Below are 21,702 nucleotides of genomic sequence, written 5' to 3'. Positions count from 1 at the left end.
GGAGGGATGGTAGGGTACGACGCCTGCTTTACTGGGGCCGTTGCCGCCTGCTCCACCAAACTCTCCGGAGTGGGGTGCGTGGACAAGTAGCAGGGGTTGCTACTGGCTGGGCGGTATTTTCGCGGCAAAGACTTGCTCACTGCCGGGAGACTCCTCGGAGCAGTCCAAGCCGCTGCCACGGCAGTACCGGGTCAGTTGGTGGACCTTGGTCGAGGATATCCGTCAGGTCATCCTGCAGAAAATCCACTGGTGGCGCAGACCACCTAAGTATTCCGTTACCCTCGACATAAGGCACCGGTACGAGGACTCGGCATGGGTGCCAGGCTCAGGCCTACAGAACTCCACCTCCGGAGAGGTGTCCAGACCACTGGCCTCGTGCAACGACTGATGCGGGTCTTCAATCTCACTATGACCAGATAAAATCTCGTCTGGTATCTCATCAGGAACCAACCCTTCCTCAGATCCTTCATCCACCTCAGAAATATAATCCAGAGGCCAGAATGAGGGCACAGAAAAAGGGACAAAGACATTTTTAGCCTTGGCCAGAGCCTTTCTAGGGGGTTCCACCGTGACACGGGGTACCTCTGACAAAACAGCCTCGAAAGGCGTCGACGGCATCGATGGAATCGGCGACGAGCGTGGCGCCGACGGCTTCGACACAGTCCTCAAGAGCAGAGCCCCGAACGTGTCCCTCGACAGCCTGGCGGCCGATGGCGTTGACGGCTTCCTCGGAGGCGGAGCCTCGAGAGAGTCCCTCGACGACCTCGGCGCCGAAGGCGTCGATGTCTTCTTCGAAGACTTCACAGGCTCCGACGGTCTCGAGGGCGTCGAGGACCGTGACCTGCAACAGGCATGTCTAGAACGACCATCCTTGTCCGACCGGGCCCTCGAAGACGCCCGGTGATCGCGACGACCGATCGACCCCAAAGGCGTGCGAGTGGCGTCTCTAGCACGGTCACGGCCGGCGTCTTTCGACGGCGCAGACGGACCGGTGCCCTGCGACTGAAAAATCGCCATTATCTCCTGCCGAAATTAATCCCATTCGGCAGCAGTGGAATGCTTGTTGGGACAAGCCACCCGCCGACGGGCAGAGTCCTCGGACGAGGACGGGGAAGGCGACCGGTGACGGCGCTTCCGTGAGTGCCTCGACGAGGCAGAGGAATGGCGGGAACCACTCCGGGACCGAGACCCCCCCGGATCTACGCCGACGATGCAGAGAGTCACCCCTCGAATCGTCACTCGAGAGCCTGGTGGATTTCGACTTCCGAGGCTTGGCCACCTTACCTACAGAAAGCTTCTTCCTACGCTCCCGCAAGGCCTTCGACGTAAGCGACTGGCAGTCTACACAATCATCCATGTCGTGGGCCTCACCGAGGCACCAGAGGCAGGAGTCGTGCAAGTCCGTCAACGACATCTTGGACCCGCAGTCCTGACACTTCTTAAAACACAGCCGCGGGGTAGAAGATGATGAAGACATCATGGATCTTCACAAACAAATGGATTAGAGGAACCGAAAGAACAGAACTCAGAAGAACCGAGGCGCGCAGAGATCTCCGAAGCGAACACATTTGCGGAAAAAACAGAACTGAGGCTACGGGCGTCCTACTTATAACATCCGGTGACGTCGGCTCGACGGAGGCCCTTGAGGACAGCGTATCGTCGTCATTGACGCAGGAGCCAAAAGATTTTCCGAAGCAGCACAGCTGTGGTGATTACTGTCAAAGATATGGACTACGTCGGAGGACCCAATCCCCTCGAATTCTCTTTCAGGCAACTTTTCCTCCATATTCTATGGACCTTCAAATGTTTTGCTTTTGAACACGTCCTAATTTTTACAGGAAAGTGAAACCTTCAACTTCACTTTCCTGGCCTTTTGCTCACTTCTTATGGGGAAACTGGTCAGTCCTTCAGACTGTCAGTTCTGGGGGAAACTGGTCAGTCCTTCAGATTATCAGTACTGAGAAACTATGTTTCCCTTTTGTCTTTTTACCTGTTTGGGTAATTTTTTAACAGTACACACAGCATCTTAAAATGCAGTGGGGATACATTTGTATCACCCTGGTCTTTTATACTGTGGATTTTTGGTTACTTTTATAGCTGGTGGCAGCAGTTACATTTATACCATTGTTGCAGTACTTTTAGTGTGCACACTCGCGTTTACCGTGTCTGGCTACTAAACATAGCTACTTCCCTAAAATGGCCCTGCAATGAGATCTTTCGCTTGTCCTTTGGCCATATTGTTTCTTGGCCTTCTTCCTGCCTTCTCGGGTCAGGAAATCCCTTATATGGTCATGCATTTACCCAGGAAGACTGCTGTTTTCGCAGGCTAGTGCATGCCATTTGTGTGTGGACCAAGGAGGTGGGTGGGCCTTTCTGGACCCACTCCAAATCTGTGGTGCCCGAGAGTCTGGAGTGCATGAATGAGTGAAACCCACAGTGGTCCCTTGTTGGACCACTGATGGCTGTTTGAATGATGCAGATACTTACCCTTGGTGGACTGGGATTTGCTTCCAGCCAGGATTTGCGATTAGAGGACTCTGGCAGCCATTTCTTCAGACCAGCTTTGCAGCTGAGTATCCTATGTAGAAGAGCAGACAACTGAAGATCCGTGAACGAATCCCAAAGAGGCCTAGGATCCCTTTTTGCGTTTGGCCCAGCGAAGTCCTGCTGGACTACCTGCTCTGTAAAGGCCCTCTGCAGTGCTTCTACTCTTGGACTGGTGCGACCAACCAGTCTTAACGCCTTCTCGAGATTCAGCCGCCCTGAGCCCTGCGGAATCGTCCCTGGTGGACCAACCATCTCTCCAGTGGGCTACCTCAACAGAAGCATCGCTTTTCCGCATGCTCAACCAGAACTTTGGTGGTCTCCAGCTTGTGCCACAAGTTGCTTCCTGACAGGTTTCAGCTTCCCAGCATCAAGGGATCCTGCCCTGGAAAGTCTTTGCCTGCAACTGGAGGGACGCCTGCTATCGCCTGTGTGCGGTGACGGTCACTGGAACCAGCTTTCCTCCGTTTGGTAGAGTGTCCTGAAGAAGCCTGCATCGGTGCCTGGTGCATTTCTTTGATGAAAAAGGGTTGCATACAGCCCCTGGACCTGACCGGAATCCCCTCTGCACCCACAGCTGCTGGGCATCTTCTTCTGGATCCAAATACAGGAAAACCTACCTCCAGCGACTCCCAGTCGTCCTGCCTAGTCACTTGGGAAAATCAGAGTCAGGTGCCCCAGTTTCCCTTATAATAAACCTTAGAATACACTTTGGGTTATTCCATTCCATTGATTTTCAAACGTTTGTTCTAAAACGATAGGCCAATGATCTTACTTACCTGTAATATTGTTGGCAAGTCTTCTGGAACATGTTTCATCACCACATTCCTACATTTGCCCCCTCTCCTAGAAGAAGCTTTGTGCCTTTTGGGCAAGAAGCCGCAATCAATTTATGGATTGGACGGTAGGGCTTTATTCTTGTGAACTGGGCCTTACGGCATCACTACTCACTTGCATTGTGTTGATTCATTTATTGTATGCAATCCTACAAACCTAAGGTGACTGTATAAATGTTTGGTAACTGGGTGTTGTGTGATAATACTACTTGCTGGTTTCATTTTTCTGGTGTGTTTTGGGTCTATTTATGTACTTAACTGTCTAAGTGGAATTTGTGTGTGCTTTACTGTGTGGACTAATTGTGGACCCCAGACCACACTCACTCCTAAGACTAAGCCTTGTCCACTCTCCACGCTTACCTTCATTGGGTTTGGCTAACCTCTCAGCGTTCCCCTGTTTACTATAACCTCCTGAAATCTGTCCCAGGCCGGACTTTAGAAATACATCTTAATAACCAGTTTTACCAGCTCTTCCACAAATGGCCTACTGTACATTGTCATGATGACCTGTAGGCCAATTAGAGAAGCACTAAAGGCCTCTGGGACAGGTGCCCTAGAGCGGCAAACATGGAGCAAGAGGCAGAGCAACCGCACCGGGTGGAAACTAAGCAATGAGAAGCCCTACAGATGAAAAGTTGGAAGGTTCGAGGTTGCTTGCACTGCCGGCACCCCACAGGAGCCCAGTGATGCAAAAGGAACATTGATTGCGAACTAGTAAAAAGCGGATCTTCTGCGCATGGAGTGTTCAGGTCCTACAGAACCTAGTTGGGCAAGGGAGTTCACAAAGCTAAGTAAGGAGATTGGACTGGTGAACTTACCATTCCATTCCATAATCAATGACCCAAAACGGCCCTCAAGGTACCTCTGGTTACCGCAGGAGTTTCTCTGAAGTATCAGACTTCTGCAAAACCTGGACCACCTCAGCACCAGATGCATGTTAATAAAAATATATATTTATGTCAGATTAATCCTGATTATAAGCACTGTAATATTAACGGTCATCATTTCACAGAGGAACAGTACAGAATGTATGGACTTCAGAGGGATGAAGGGCAGGGCAGCCTCTGTGTCCACTGAAGATTTGTATTGGGGAAGTGAAGGCTTACCTTTTACCTTGATTTTGAAAGCCATCAATATTGTACCAATCCTTCAACCTTCACAGAGACCCTTGGCCAATGGGTCATGCCACTGGACCGCTGCGTGGAAACTAGGGATGGAACCAGGTTCTATTTGTGGCATCTCTGTCCTGCTGCCACAACAACGATCGCAGATCAACATCTGCAATAAATAAAATGCGCCGTGACCCTAAATGGGCTATCATTCTAGCCCATCAGCCCCGAAAGGAGGAGGGAAAACATAAGATGTGTCCTTTGAAGGGAACTCTTGCCCGTGTAAACCCTGCAAACTGGCATGCTAGTCGTATGTGACCGAACTGGGAAGTTTGAAAATGATGTATTCAGTGTCTTGACATGTGTTCAAAAAGGTATGGTCCCATTGGATCCAACTCCTTGGGGAGCACAAGGCTATCGAGGAGCAGGAGAAAAACGGGAGGAATGTGAGACACAGATTAGTAATGTAATGATTGCTGAAAAGAAAGTGTGAGCGAGAAACCTCACCCTGGCTGCTCAAGACAAATCGATACCAAGTGCCCTAACAAGTTCCTGGCTACGATGAGCCAGAAGGAGTGGTGTATCCGAGATGTAAATGGGTCGGACACTGGCAAGGTCTAAGCACGGTTTAATGGGGCATCAGTCAGTCTTAAATTTATTAGGCATGTGCTAGGGTTTAGCCACAAATACATGCAACGCTCCGACAAATGTAAAATCTTTAAAAACAGGGGGTAGAAGGACAAACAATTGAATGTGGATCGGGGGCTGGCTGGCACACATTTCTGTCGACACAGCAAAGCTCAGAACCAATGGAATGACAGATGCGACAGCCATTTCATTCGCACATACACATCCTGATGATCTCAGATGAGAGCATGTGGTTATTGTTAAAAATACTTTACCATTAGGGTGAGTGTTGTAAACAAGGAACTATTCACTAAGCCCAGCGTGCGTTACGTACTTGGTAATTCAAGCATATGCTTTTAACATAGACACATTCGCCAAATATAAATATCTGTAGTCATTCTTATGCTGCTTCCACAATGATCTTTGATTTAATTCAAAGCAACCCAGAACCCTCATTGGTTCTATTTTACACTCGCCGCATTCAACTATACGCTTGAATATTTGACAGGACTACACCACACTGTCCATGATGAAATAATAACCTATCAGAAAATAATGTATATGATTTTTCTAGGTTTAATAAAGTGCTTGCTCAGTAAGTAAAGTGTAACATTCTTATTATGACTACAATATAAACTAGAACAGATAATTAAAAATGAACTTTGTTACCAATGTTAGGACTATTAAACAATGTATTTATTTATTCGCTCCTATTGCTGAGAATACACACCACTTTGTCTCTCAAAAGGTCGTCCTATCTTGGAAACGGTTGCACCCAGATTGACATTAATTATCTGTGTTCATAAGTCAAAACACATAAATAAACACAATTGTAGACCCTGCAGGTTGGCCCCTAACGAAGCCTGTCAGAAACCCAGCGACTGTGCCATGTTTATCCACATCACCACTTCCGTATGCAACATTTAACAATGGTAGCATGCGTCTCCGTATAATAGGCCGTCCCCACCTCAGGAGATTGTAAGGAAGGCGTGGTATCAAACGGTAAAACACACACAAGTGATCACAGTTCAAGGGTGTTTACTGAACTTCATCTCGGTTTGAAAAACGCCTATCTAATCCTAAATCTAAAGATGGGAGAAAGCCATGACCATCAAATAATAAGAACGCAGTCCTACTGGTGCCTTGTCAGAATAAAAGGGCCTATACTAATAAACATATTGTGAATCCTTACTTCTAAATACAAATAGCGTGGGAAACAAAGTTATGCAAAAGAAAAGTGTTCAAGAAATTATATGTCAGGATATGCAAACCGTTGACTTCCCTTCCCCACAATTTCAGCACGGGACAAGGCGGCACACTCAAGCTTAGCACAGTCTCTGGCTTCTCTAGCACAAGGATGCAGTTCACATCTCAGTATCAGGGCCTTCTGTGCCAAAGTCTCTTTGCCATTCAAAGTCCCTTATTCAGAGGCCCTGATACGACAAACATTCAAAGGTTCCTTTTTCCTCAGGATTCTCATGTACAACTTCTTGGGTGATTTTCGATTCAAGCTGGGTCCCCCTTTGCTAGTCTCAGACCCACTTACACAAAACCTTCAATTGGTCTCCCTATGGCGGGCTCGGACCAGATTCACATACTTTCCCAAACTTTCTCTATTTCATCAAAATGGAAGTCTTTCGACTGTGCGTGGGATTTTGCTTGACCTGTCACAGGACCACTTCGATTCACATTTATTATTTCCTTTTTAATTAGCCTCCCTCAGCCGGGCTTGGACCAAAGTCATCTACTGTTGCCACTTCTTAGCTGGATACCCTACAGAGACCTTCTATTGAGCACCCGGGCGGTGCCGGACCACTCTGTCAAAGGTATTGCAACTTGCTTCAATCACTCATCAGCAGGTCAACTTTACTTGAATCTTTCATCACACATGTTTTAACAATGTCCGGTCCAGCGCTCGACATATAATGTTGCTGCTTGTAATCTTGGCTTCAACACAGACTGGTCTTGTATCGGTCTACCCAACTCACCGGCTGTGTTGATTTCACTGATGCTGCTTTGCCCTTGGAGCCAAGGACGGTACCACTGCAGTTGGTGCTTACCCCTGCCTTGGTTATTGACACAGGAGGGCCCCGGTTATCTCCGACACACAATGCAGGATTCTTCAACCTAGTTTCCTGGTCTTACGCTTTCTATTCTGGAGGTCTCTGGAAAGTAATGGTTACTTGTCGAAAAGGTCAAGGGAATTTCCCTCCTTGCGATCCCTTTCGGTTTTGCCATCTTTCCCCTATTGCTCAGCTGCCGTTTCGAAACTGCTGTGTCCTTGTGTGCTTTGCCTTGCTCAGAGTGTGCTCTTGTGCTCCGCCTTTTATCCATGTGGGGAAGTGTAATGGAAGTCAGGTGCGAGTGATTGCCGCACCATAGTATTGGGACATGTCAGGTACACAGCTAGAGTGTTAGTCTGTTTTCCCTTAGAGCGGGCTGTCAGTGAGTAAGTGTTTGTTTTGTCAAAGGAGGCGGGGGTGGGTAGAGTTCCTAAATATCCTACAGGGTAGGAAGGGGTAAAGGTGCTACAGGGAAGGGGGATACTGCGTGTCTGCATTCAGTGTCCCATTCCCGAAGACCCCCTCACCTAGGTGGATCCTCCCACACTGGCCCACTCCCAGGAACTGGATCCAAAAGTGATGGCTGTATCCTGGCCACCTGGATGACAGATCCCCGGGGACTAGTGGGTCAGACACCTGATTTCTCATAGGGTGCTTCTGCAGCTCTCATTCTACTTTAACCATTACAGAAACACCCTCACCACCGCGCTCCCCACACCCTTGAGATTTGAGTTTCTTTCTCTGATCGAGTGCTGTCAGCAACAGCTGGGCTGGCTTTAGCAAGTGCAGACGTGAGAGAGAGAGAGAGAGAGAGAGAACAGTAGGTTGCTGTATAATACACTGGGTACACCTAGTAAGTGTTAGAATATGAGTAAATATAGCAGTACCTCAATTGTGTTGGTATCCGGGTTTCGACCGAGCTTCCATATCTGTACAAACGAGTCCTCGGCTCCGGACAATAACTGTCAAGACAGAAAAAAAAGTGCAAGTAAAACATTCCGCAGCACTGGCAGACTACCAAAGCAAGCACTGACAAGAATACAGAGAGTTGGGGACCCACAGATGAGACCACATATATGCATGTGGGTTACAATGAATTCATGGGCCTGGATGTTGTACCCCCTCTTAGGAGAAGGAATAACAGGCTTCGCTATATGATTCCTCAGATTCTGAAGCATGTCGGTATCATTATAAAGAAGACACTTTAATGATGGCAAACATAACTTTCTGTACTCCAATATGCCAAATATGGTGGCAGATCATACAATAAGGGGCTCTGTTACAGGCCATGGACTTTGCATGGACATATGTGGGCACCCTTTGGAGTGGTACTTTTTTGCTGCCAGTTTGTAGAGTGGTTGTCATGCTGTGCCTGAATACACTCCTGCATCTCTGTAAAGGGGCTCTCTGAGCACCCCTTCGCATTACACCACTGAGCCTCTAATGCCCTAGCTGGAGCCTCGGTAATGTTTATTTGCTTTTGATACCACCTTTGTGAGATGATGGCATGTTTTATTGCTTTTTCCAGACAAAGGGGCTGTATCTCATGTGTCTGTCTTGAGGCAGCCATGCTCTGACTCCCTGTATGAGGAGTAGTGTGTCCTTTGACTTTGACTACCTGCATTAGGCGTAGTCTGTCTACTATGGCTACCTTGAGGAGGCAGCCTTGCTTTGCCTACATGCATTAGGAGTAGTCTGTCTACAATGTCTACCTTGAGGCGGCAGCCTTGCTTTGCCTACATGCATTAGGAGTAGTCTGTCTACTATGTCTACCTTGAAGCGGCAGCCTTGCTTTGACTACTTGCATTAGTAGTCTGTCTACTATGTCTACCTCAGTAGTCTGTCCTGTAGCCTTGTCCCTTACTTATGTCCAATCTTCTGTTACAGTTACTATAATGGTGCTGCTACCACTGGGTTCTTCACGCCGATTTCCTTTTGGTAGATATATCACTTTTAGTTTGGGCTATTAGGTGTAGGGTTGCTTATAAGCTAAAACTGTTTTCGTGGAAGTGTAGATAGCAAATGAATGGGATTTGAAGAGGGACACAGACTGTTATTTTTGTTGCCTTTCAATTTCTCACCCATCCATCGCATATGGCAGTGCAATCTGTCCCCATAGACATTCCTGCCCACTACCTGCACATCCCCGCCTAAAACGCCCTCTACTCTGGAATGTCTGAGCTAGCCATGTGCTTTTAAGGTGTTGCCCATGTTGTTTCCAAGCAGACCTGTGAAAGGTAATGGCTTATTTGCAGCAGTAAGTAATACAGCTCTTCATGTAATAAAATGCCAAAAGAAGCGTGCCATCAGCCACTTGATGTATAATCACTGTGTCTGTGTGCCATTGTCTCTGTTGCCTATGCATGTCCGTGCCGCTGTTTTTTTATTTATATATTTATTGGGTATTTATAATGCACCTAAAGAGCAAATGGTTTTTGAAGGTGCCACAAGACAAACGAGGGAGTGGGGGGCACAGGGATGACAAACAACAAAACACGCTCCTACTAGGCCTTGTGTCATTGTGACCGTGCAAGTGCAGTAACAAGAAGTGCAGGGGAAGGGGGGAAGAGGGGGCAGTGCCAGTCAGAGTGGAATGTGTTAATGCTAAGAAGGGAAGAGTGGAGGGCATGCAAGTGCTGCAAGTGCTACAAGTGCTACAGGAAGGCCAGGTGGACAAGTGCCAGCGAAAACAGGGAGTGCAGGGAATCAGGGTCCACATGCAAAGTGCCAGGATGAGGCTGGACCATGATCAGTAGGGGTGTAGGCCACGCCAGGCTAGTAGAGGGGAAGGGAGCCTGATAGGGCAGGTGTAGGTTGGGGGGAGGAGGGTTCAGGAGAGAACTAAGTGTTGGGTTAGTCTGGGTGAGGAGAGCCTGGTGCCATGTATGACTCAGAAGGAACAAGGCAGCCAGTCAAAATGGGGCAGAGGGGGAACATTAGCGAGGGAGAGCGAAGGAAGAAGTGAAAAGGATGGTCTTGAGAAGCTTCCCGTACTGAAGGAGATCCAGCTCAAGCCTGAGAGAGGCAGGGAGGCCATTCCAGGGGGAGGCTCCTGCAGAAGAGAGAGATCTACCCCTCCCCCCCACTATCTGCTTGTAAAAGCGTCTGATCTGCAGAGAGTTGGAGCTAGAAGACCAAAGGGCTCAAGCAGGGAGCAATTTAGGGTTGAGAGAGTTGGATGTAGCAGGATCCCGGGCCCCAGAAAGCCCTTTGGATAATGCAGAGACTCTTGAATTTGATGGCACAGAGTGTGCAGCTGAGTGTTGTGGTGGTGCATTTGATCCTCACAGCAACTGGGAGCCAGTGGAGAGATTTTAGGGCTGGAGGGATTTTAGGTTTGGAGAGATGCAGTCCCTGGGCTAAAGGCCAAGGATAAGTCTTGCAGCCCTTTCCTGGATTAGTTGAAGGGGGCGAAGGGAGGATAGAGGAAGAGTGAGGAAGAGGCTGTTGAAGCAGTCCAGCCTAGAGAGGACCAGAGCTCTGGAGACAATGAGTTTCTGGGGGAAGTTTAAGAAAGGAAGAATTCCTCTGAGGAGGTGTAGCTGAAAGTGGGCTTGTGATGTGAGGAGAGAAGGAGAGAGAAGAGTCGAAGATGACACCAAGGTAGCTTGCCTCACAAGAGGGTGAGGGATCCAATGAGCTAGAGGGGCAGTGTAGATGTTGAAGTGCCACAGCGAGAGGATGGAGCCCTGAGAGACCCTGCAAGTGGACAGTGTGATGGGGGAGAGAAAAGGGAGTCGAACCTGGGAAGATCGGTCAGAGCGGAAGGAGGTCAACTAATCCAGTGCCAGGTCCGTGATGCCAAGGGTAACACAGAGAAGATTTCTAAGGGTGGCATGATTGACCGTATCAAAGGCAGAGGAAAGGTCAAGAAGTATGAGAACGGAAGGAGAGTTGGAATCGAGATTTGAGATCAAGTCTTCACGGGGGTTCAGGAGAGCAGTTTCCGTGCCTCTGGCTGCTCTGAAGCAGACTGGTGGTCGTAGAGACAACCACAGATTCAGTGTGGTGGATAAGCTGGGAGATGACGAGTTTCTCCAAGAGTTTGCCCAGGAAGGGGCTAGTGGAGATAAGGAAGTAGTTAGCCAGGCAGTAGGGGTTGGTATAATGCTTTTTGTGGAGGAGGTGCACAAGGTGGTGATTGAGGGGTAGCGGGAAGGAGCCAGTGGCAAAGGGGTTACTGCAGAAAACAGCCACGGTTGGAGCAAGGCTGGAGCAAGGGATGCAGTGTTGTCCTTGATAGTTCTGGAGGAGCCGGGGAGCACCTGTTTGGAGGAGACTTTCATAGAGAGGACTTGTCTAGAGATCTCATCCAGTGGTATGGGCGAGAAAGAGGAGAGTAGGTGGGAAGGGGAAAGAGGGGCTAAGGCAGGCCTAGAGTGGGTGACTGAGAGGGAGGGGTGAAGAGGAGAGTGAGGACAGGATGTCCTGATTTTGGATATGAAGTGAGAAGCCAGTGCAGTGCAGAGGGTCTGGGATGGCAGAACAGAGGTGGAGACTGCAGAAGGATTGGCGAGTTCCTTGCAGATTGTGAACAGGTCCGCTATGTTGTTAGTGGCCCCAGCGATGCAGGCTTGGATATAGACTTTCTTCTTAGAGCAGATTGAGTCTATATTGCTTTTGGAGCAGGCGGCAGGCCAGTCTGTCAGAGAATGTGCTCGAGGCCTGCCACAACTCTGCACATGCGTTTCAGGGAGGCTGGGTCGGAATCATGCCTGGAATTCCTGTTAAAACAAATAATGGCAAAACCAAAAGGGGTGGCTCTTGTTTAGACATTAGACCAGCATTTTCCAGGCACTGCCATAATTTGCCCAGGTACCAACACAATTTGCCCACTGTTGCAATCTTATGGTCAGTTAGTACCATTATGTCAGGGCCTGGAAAACATCCATTCCATGCCTACATGTAAGCTTAAAAATGTTATGTTTGCAATGTAACTACGTAATAGCCATGACGTCTTCAAATAGTATGCAAATAACCCTCTGCTTGGGCTGGTATTCCCAGGCTCCCGATAGTAACTGCCTCTTAGTTTTCTTCTAGCCCGTCAAGCTTGATCTGTGGTAGAAAGATATTTAGATACAGCTGCAAGTATTTATAATGTTTTGGTCATTTCCAAGTGCTCACTCCCTGATCTAACTTCTCTGCACTTGCTCCACACGAGTCTCTGTGATAGTGCGCACCGCTAATGTACTTTCCATGCTTCCACACTGTGGGATTTCTTATTCAGGCCCTATAGAAAGCCTATTACAGTCATACCACCCCCCACCCCGTTTGGAGGCTCACCGTCTGCTGGGGGAGGGGGGAGATATCATCATCTTCTTTCCTTCTAATGCTGGTGTTGCACGGTCCATCCATCAAACAATTCATCCTTCATTGGATTCCCTTTTAAACATAATGCTCACTTGGAACACACTACAAAGCCATTTTGGAAGGATACATTTCTCATCCAGTGACCCATTCTCCCACTGCAATGTTACCTATACGGTTAATAATGTATGTTCTGCCCATCTGCTTACACCCGTCCATCCCTCTCCACCACTTGCATCCTCTCCAGGGTGCCGCATGATGTGGCAGCCTGTGTCCGGCGGCACGGCACGGCACCTGACTACTAGTTCACCAAACCTCTGGCATGCCGCTAGGCCTCTGCCGGTCAGGAAGTGGTTCGACACCCTCTGTGTGGACACCCCAATGGCACTTGCTCTAGGGGGTCAGTGTCAGAGGATTCCACCACTTTGGGGTGTCTTCTATCGAAGGCAGAACACTTCCTCAGAGTCTGCGTCACTTGTTTTAGGAGTCAGCAGATGCAGAGTTGCCAACGAACATCAATGTACTTGCCGATGTACCTAATTGTAAACACTAACCTACTGTAAATATTGTAAATACTGTAACTCATGCCGAAAGTATACTTGTAACTGTAAAATGCGCCTAGTTACCTCAGGCTTTGGTGCGCCATACAAATAAATAAGACAAACTAACAAACAAACAGAGCAGAGGTCTTCAACACACTTCCCAGGAAGTCCATATTGGAGCCCAGCTGGCCCTGTACTCATGTTTTTATACCTGTGAGCAAGTGCCGGCGGATGGCCATCATCTGTTTAGCTGCAGCCCTGGAGGTGTAGGGCATGGCTGGGTGGGTGGGGTGGGAGGTGCCGGGGTGTTTTGGCAGTAGAGAGGGGGCTGGAAGCTTTGTTCACAGGAAGGGAAAAGGTACTGCTTTTCGGCAGTGGCATGTTGTATAGAGGGAATACTATCTCTGGCTGCATTTGATTTTCACCATTTGTTGTCTCGTGTGCCCGACCTATGTAATAACGGACGGTTTCAATTAAGATGTTTGACACCAAATAAAAAGGTTTGACAAAAAAAGCTGCAGCCCTGTGACAGTGTCTCTTGCTGCGGGGAAGGTCTGTCTCCAATGTCTACGTTAGGCTGCAGCCCTGTGACAGTGTCTCTTGCTGCGGTCAAGGTCTGTCTCCAATGTCTATGTTAGGCTGCTGCCCTGTGACAGTGTCTCTTGCTGCGGGCAAGGTCTGTCTCCAATGTCTACGTTAGGCTGCAGCCCTGTGACAGTGTCTCTTGCTGCGGGCATGGTCTGTCTCCAATTTCTACGTTAGGCTGCAGCCCTGTGACAGTGTCTCTTGCTGCGGGCAAGGTCTGTCTCCAATGTCTACGTTAGGCTGCTGCCATGGTGTGGTCATTCTATTCAGAGGGATCAGTCCACCCACCATGAAAGGTGATTTTTATGCCAGTTCTTCAGGGTGTCTGAATGCTGCTGTATTAGATTTATTGCTAATCAACACTTGGTGCTTATTTGGAAGTATCCTTCTGTCATGTTTGATCCAAAATGGTATATTTACTGCTCTTTTTGGAGTAGCTCTCTCACAGGCCTTACTCAATTCTGTGCTTTTACGAAAGGCTGGATCATTTTTAGACTTTAAGAGGAAAGCCTTACTTGACCACATGTTGTAGTTTGTGTATCATACTTTGTAAACATAGACGTCCCTCATGCCTCATTCAATAATATGCACAGCTTAAACTTTCTTGTGAAGTAGTGGGCTCTGGTACCTACCCCTGAAGTTCTCTCAGGTCTGTTCTCAACAGTAGCTGTCTTAATGCAGCGTCTCTAAGCCTGGCGGTCTACTGTGCCTCACTAGTGTTTAAAAGAGTGTAATACCCCTTCTATACTCACTATACAGCCGCATTTATTTATTTTATTGTTTAAAGCACTGACCTAGCTCGAGAGCAGCAGAGCGCTGTACAGAGTGTGGGTAGCCAGCATTTGGACTGGCAACTTTTAACAATAGCGCAGTACTGTGAGGCCTGTGCGTCCATTGGGATTAGTCCATGGTGTTGTTGAAAGAGCCATGAGAGATCTACAAAATAGGAGAATTATGGAGCCATTCTGAGCCGACACCAGGATCGAGTTCTACAGGGTGGGTGTAAGACAAGAGAAGGATTGTTTGCGGGTCCTCTCTTCGTCGATGAGATGTGATTCAAGCCAGTTGGTCGATTTGCTCTCACGAGGAGTGTGTGCTACCAGATATGTGAAGCGTAGCCACTATGTACGCTGGTTTGCAACTTGTGACTGCTTTGTAGATTATACATGCAGTCTTGAACAGTATCCTCGCTTGGAGTGGAAGTCAATGTGTTTCGCGTTGGATGAGGGCAATTCGGTCAAATTTCCATGCTCCCATAATAAGCCGTGCTGCAGCGTGGCGGACAGCTTTTAGGGGAGACAAGTGAACAGCTAGGAGCCCTATCCAGAGAGCATTTCCCACATCGATGTGCACAGCCACCATTGTCTGGAAGTCTTGCAGTGGGATGAAGGGTTTGCTTTTTCAAAGGGTAGAGATTCTGAGCCAGGTTATTTAGGCCTTCTTGGCTATTTGTTTCTGGCAGGACAGGCTGCTGTCAATGGTGAAACCTAAGGATTTTGCTGATTCTGACAGTTCCACATCAAACCCTTCCAGGCGCATATCATTGAGCCATTGTTGGACAAGGCGTTTTTTAGCGGGCGGACCTATGAGGACACATTCCAATCTTGGATGGGTTAGTTTTAGGTAGGCATCATCATCTAGGTCTGGATGATGGCTAGGTATTCGCAGAGAAGAATTATATCCTGCAAACGATTTACTCTCATGTACAGCTGAGTATCGTCTCGGTATTGGTGGATGACTATATTGGGATCTTTGAGGAGAGTGCCCAAAGGCTGCATGTACAGGTTAAAAATTATTGGTGAGAGGATACAGCCTTGGGGGACTGGGTAGGAGACAAGAACTGGAGTCGGTATGAACGCAACACATTCATCTGGACAGTCTGGTGTCTGCCTCAGAGGTAGGAGGTAAACCGATTGAGGACAGTACCAGAGAATTCCATCCTGTCAGCAAGGAGGGAGAGAAGGATGTGGTGGTCGACAGTGCCGAATGCCGCCGAGATGTCAAGTAGGACAAAGAGATACGGGTCTCCCTTATCCTAGATTTGGAGGGCATCATCCACCAACCGAATGGTGGCTGTTACGATGCTACACTTGGGGCCATACCTGATAGTCCTTGGTGGAGTTGATCGATTCTGACAAGTATTGTGAAACTACTTTTCCCAAGATTTTGCCAATAAACAGGAGGTTCGTAATGAGCCTGTAGTTGGCCAGGTCGTCGGGATCTAGGGATGGTTTTTTGAACTTTGTAACTACTGTGCATCTATAAAGGTAGTTGTTGCTCATACCCAACTCGCTTGCATAGTTTAAAGGTACACGTGAAACATCAAAGTGTTGTAAGAGGTCAGAAGCAGTACGCGGACACACCAGTGGCATTTTAATGGCTGATGACGTTTTTATTAAACAGAAAAAGGAGAATCCTACCTTTCCCTAAATCTAAGAGGGCTTTCCCTGCCTTGAAACAAACCAAGGAAACTGTCAGAATGTCCCTCAAAACAATAGTCCACCGTCCTGTTTCCAAATCACCTATTTCCATCCTGTGCAGTAAAACTAATATACAAAAGTAAAACTGGGACTCCTAACTGCAGAGGAATGACTCTCTTCCTCTGAGTACAGTTTTTGCTGCACTGCTCCAGGTGTAGCAAAAAGGGGAAAGTAAATTTCACAGTTCCAAAACAAAAAAGGTTCTTCAACCAGTAGTAGAGACAAGTGCTTCTTCCCTTCTGCCGCAATGTTCAGAACCTAAGAGGCAGTTCTCTTTCTCTTGGTTTTTCCAACCATCAGTCAACATCAGGGTACTGCCTCTATTCCTCTGGTTATCATAACAATACATCTTTACAAAGTCAAACTGTTGTGTTGTCTCTCTTGGTGTTTCAAAGCTCACAGTCAATACAAGGGTACTGCCTCCCTCCCCCTGGGTACCAGATGCACAAATGTTCGGAAGGCCAGTAGGTTGTTTTGTCATTCTTGGTGCTTCGAAGCTCACAGTCAATACCAGGGTAGGGCCTCCCTTTCCCTGGATAACAGATGTACCAATGTTCACAAGACCAAGAGTTAGTTCCTCTTCTCTTAGCTTTCAACGTTCTCCACAGCACCAGGGAGTATGACTCTCTTCCCCTGGTTATCATGCATGAAACAGTTGACACAAAATTGGCGGAGAATCCCAGACTCACAAACTTCCTGGGTGCAGGTCCCCAGACTCGTAATCTTCCCTGGTATACTCTCCTACCAGGACTTTACCAACATTCACAGTCTCATATAATTTCAATATCTTGCGAAAAGCAAACTACCGAAGGCCAGAAAGGCAACAGTTTGCTTTCCCATGCAAGTACTGCCACAGGGTGAGGGATAGGGTTTCTGACCCAGCTTCTCAACCCCATGCAGTGTCCCGGAGTCCCAACTCCCTTCTATGGGCTCACTGGCTTCTCGTGGTGGCCTTTTAGGTCTCTCACGGTCTACGTTCGGCTCTGCCACTTTGTTCTGTACTCAGGTAGCGTTTCTACAACTTCATAGTCTGCTCATTCTGCGGGAAGGCTCTGTCCTTCCTTCCGCTTTAACCATTGCACAGCGGTACCCTCTCGGAAGCTCCTCTTGTGAAGACGCCATCTCCTTTAACCGTTTGGCTCTGCGATTCTGCCTGCAGCTCTCTGGTCCCTCTATCAACGTCAAGAGGAAGAAAACTCGATGTTTTCTTATGCTCTGTAGTTTTGACTGTCCCGGCACCAATAGGATTGGTCTACAACTAGAGCACGAAACCTGGTCCCTCCAGGTATTCTTCATCGCTCTGGCCCTCTTCCTCCTCCCAGTACTTTCAGTCAGAGTCAAAGGGGGGGTACATAGGAACTTCCCTATTGCTCATACAAGGTTGGTTTCAACATAACAATAAGATTGGGGAGTTGGGTCCTGGGTGTCAACCTCGGATGGGTAAGGGGGATACCATGTTCTCTCTGCAATATTGTATCCAGGTCCCTAGGGGAACTCCCTCGCCATGTGATCCTCCCTCATATTGCCACCTCATCATCCCATCGGAATGTAATCACTGCCAATTTAAAGACTGGAAAATGTTGAAAGAATATCACTGGATAACACATTGAAATGGTTATTAAAATGCATTGATCTCAATTATTTTAAAATAAAGTCATTACTCTTAATATATTCATAGTGATTTAAGTTAAGAAAGGTTTACAGTGCATTATGCTTTAATAATGTAGTGCCTAGAGCTTTCTCACCACGTGGTTTTGTGGTAGGACTTTTTATTCTCCAATCTACGCCCGCCTCGTAATCACATTTTAATGAAAGTGCAAACCATGTTGATGAAATGTAAACCCAGACTATAGAAGACGTGCTACCTTTCCAGATTCGGGTGCAATATCCAACGCATAAATCCATCGAGCGTGGGCGTTGACTTCCGCATGCACAGTGCCTGTGGCAGCATCATATACCCGGATCTGTCCGCTGCCATATGCAGCCGCTATGACCCCATTCCACATCTTCACTGATGAGCATGTCCCCCTAAAGAGAGGGAGAGAACAATTAGCACATTTTACCAATGGAATCCTATGTAGGAATGGATAAGTCATCTCTAGAAGGATTTCCCTTCCAGAGCTCTGACCGGACGTTCACTCATACATAGATCACTCCACTTCTACTGCAAGGAAACCCAACCAGAACACTGACCTCTTTATTGTGACCACTGTCCACACAAGATCAGAACATCCTTTTCCTGCAAACGGTCCCTTTGTCATTTGGATATATTACTCAGTGAAATGACCATCTATTTAATATACTTAAGGTCCACCAGAAGGGTGATCTTCAACCTGTCACTGGCTACAGTCTGCATTTATAATCCACATTGGGCCTCACCTGCCATGGGCTACCATGGCCTGCGTTTACAGCCACAGCACCAGCATAGTACCCATCCCACATCTAGAATAATCGCCATCCATGCTCTGCATCCGGAGTCGGCACTGCACCCCATTCTATCCATAGTTGTATATGGCAGTGAGCATTGCTCTCTACTCCTGCTCTCTATATGGCAGAGTAGAGGCACAGAGCACCCCAGCCAAGGTTCTGTATATTGGTATTGTGGTCGAGCAACCAAGGTTTAAGCTCCCAGGAGGTGATGCGGGCTGGTTCCAAGTACAGTGTAGTCCCCAAGCACCCACAAAGGAATGTCCACACACTATGTTAATGAAAACACAGTCTTTATACAAATAGGGTTCAAGGTTATATACACAATCACAATAACACACTTTGTACTCTGGCAATACTATAGTGGCAAATATACACAGGTCTACGTGGTACCACTCTTAACTATCGATTCCTTTGAAATGCATCAACTGCTAACTGTCAAATGGCATACGAATCAGATTGTAAAATTAATCAAATAAAGCGTATTTGACAAGCTCAGTCCAATTATGCTTAATATAGTTGTGATTCCTTCTAAAAGGTTCCACGACTCCAAAATACCTGGTTTTGTAGAGTTCTTCGATGATTCGTCGATGGGCCCTTCTTAAGTGCACTCCCTTCAAGGCAGGAGTCACGGGTCGTCAAGAGTCGGTGAAGAAAAAGGGTGAACCCTGTCGTTGCGGAAGCAGTTTCAGTTCTTGCGGTGCCCGTTGACGATCGGTCACAAACATCCTGCAAGCGGAGGAGTGCGGTGCCCAGCAAGGGCGGCGGGTCGTCTGCATCTGGTGTTGGTATCTTCGTCGGCGTCTGAGGTCTTCCGGTGGCGGGAAACCCACCGGCGGATTCTCCTCGGTCGTCGGCCCTGACTTTCTCCGGCGAGACGAAAGCGGTTGACGGTGATGAGCAAGGGAGTCCTTGTTTCTAATGTTCTTAGGCAAAGGAGCACTGCAGCTCGGGTCGGCGACGGCGGTCGTCGACTGTGATGTACTTCAAAGTCCGGGCGCTTTGCTTTGTGATAGCGCAGCGGTCCCAGTCTCCGGTCGGCAGCCTTTCGAGGGTCTGACGTCCAGGGAGCTTTGGCAAAGATCAGCTGGTGCACGATGGTCCCTCGTAGCTCGGGAAGAGGTCTCCTGGCCAGGTCCTTTCTTGGATCAGTTCCTTGACAGTCATGCAGCTTTCGGGTTAGCGAAGCAATCCTTCTTCCAGCAGGCTTCAAGGTTAAGCATCAAGTATCAACTTCAGCTTCTGAACGATTTCTATTAGTGAGAGGGCCCTCAGATATACTGTTGATCTCCCATTCACTCTGCTGGGTCACACTCAGGCAACCAATCATTCAGAAGGGCCTTCATCAGGCAGGCAGCCAATCAGGCTCACAGTGCATTCAGGCCATTCTTCTCCATCTAGACATGCACAACAAGGAATGTGGATTCAGACAAGCACCCAGCCGTTCAGCACTCCACACTGCATTCCTACCAGTTTCAGAGAGGGCTGTCTGAGTCATATCAACCACCAGAAACTAGATACCCATAACATGAAATGCGTATTCGTCACACACTCCATTCACCCAGGTCCCACCCCACGGGCGTACCCACAACATACAATCATTGGGAAGGTTCCAAGCAGTCTGGGCTGCACTTCTCCACAATACCATATATGGAACTTCCACCCAACAGCCATTCAGGGGGAAGGGACAGAGTCAGGGCTTCCCAGGACTTGGGAAAAATATGTTAACAGGCAATAGAAAGCAAGAGGCCACAGGGGCCATCTTGTTTCCTATCAGGAATCAACTGATTCCAATGGCAGGGCCTGGGTATCTCCAAAATACTCAGGAGCGCCTGTCAAATTCAGCATGGAGCTGCCACCAGCCCATACCCTGCTGGTTCCATGTGTTAATATCCCCACAGATATTGCCATACAAAAATATCGCCATATCTTTGCAGCGATATTAAGGCATGGAACCTGCAGAGGACACCCCCGCAACCCCCTATTTTAAAAGGAGCGGGGGACTACCCCGCAACCCCCGCTCCCAAAAAAAACGTAATATTATCCCCACTAAAAATATCACCTATGGCCGTTCCCGACGACCATATATACGGCGATATTTTTGGTGGGGATAATATTACCTGATCCCACCATGCTCCGTGGGCCACACACAGGTGCCCAAAACATACACTAGGATTACAGGGTTATACCCCTACCCATGGGTGCCATAAGGGTATCCCAAGTGTCTGTTCACCATGACCAAAAAAAGAGGAAGAGCTGCACCGCCAGGAGTCCCACATGAACTCCTGCATGGAAAAAAGTACAGAACATACATGATAAAGCAATAAAGGACAAGGATACGGAGGCCCTGTCCCTCCAATGCATTTCCAGCATCACAGGCACCCCCCACGCCCCAGACTGAGGTTAGGGCGTTGAATCTCTCATGAGATTGACACCCTCATCCAGACGGTCAACATACCTTCTGGAAAGGCCATCTGAATTATCATGACTCTACCCTGGTCTATGCACCATGGTGAATTCTAGCCCTTGCCGGCTAATGGACCACCTGAGCAGTTTCGGGTTTTCGCCCTTCATCTGCATAAGCCACTTCATGGGCTTATGGTCTGTTTGGACCCTGAAGGTAGACCCCATAAGGTAGGGCCTAAAACGCCTAAGGTTCCAACCTTTACTGAAACATTCCTTTTCAACAGTAGCCCATCTAAGTTCTCTACCCTTGAGTTGCCTACTGATGATATAATCAGATGCCAAAGGGAGGGAACATCCAACTGGGACAAGACAGCTCCAATTCCTGTGTCGCAGGCATCCGTCTGGACGATAAAGGGTTTACTGTAATCAGGCGTGCACAACACAGGTGCCCTACACAGACTTGCTTTCAAGTCAACAAAGGGCCTCTGACAGTCTTCTGTCCAATTAGCCTTCCTCATTTCTTTATGGTTCCATAGTCGACCATGAATCTGCGATAATACCCAGTGAGGCCCAAAAAGACTTGCACCTGGGTTTGAGTGGTGGGAGTCTCCCAGTCATTTATGTCCTGTACCTTACTGGGGAAGAGGTTGGATTTGACCCCCTCCTACCTCATGACCAAGATACGTGACTTTCCCCTGAACTATCTGGAACTTGGTAGCCTTGATAGTGAGGTTAGCCCTTTTCAAGGCCTGCAACACCTTATCCAGATGAGTCAA

General features: G+C 48.1%; 1 protein-coding gene across 5 annotated transcripts in view; it reads right to left on the bottom strand.

The window, feature by feature from the left end:
* WDR54 (WD repeat domain 54) overlaps positions 1–21,702 on the bottom strand; it is a 266,084-nt gene that overhangs the window by 23,636 nt on the left and 220,746 nt on the right. For all 5 annotated transcript variants that reach the window (XM_069632450.1, XM_069632451.1, XM_069632452.1 and 2 more), the window contains exons 8-9: positions 17,959–18,121; positions 8,067–8,141 (exon numbers count right to left, since the gene is read on the bottom strand). In XM_069632450.1, the coding sequence (XP_069488551.1) occupies positions 8,067–8,141; positions 17,959–18,121 (238 nt within the window). The remainder of the gene's footprint in view (positions 1–8,066; positions 8,142–17,958; positions 18,122–21,702) is intronic.

Source organism: Ambystoma mexicanum, chromosome 6q (genome assembly GCF_040938575.1).
Source record: "Ambystoma mexicanum isolate Mex_15411 chromosome 6q, UKY_AmexF1_1, whole genome shotgun sequence".
NCBI lineage: Eukaryota > Metazoa > Chordata > Amphibia > Caudata > Ambystomatidae > Ambystoma > Ambystoma mexicanum.
Note: the sequence above shows the minus strand (reverse complement) of the source record. Positions and strands in the feature narration are given on the sequence as shown.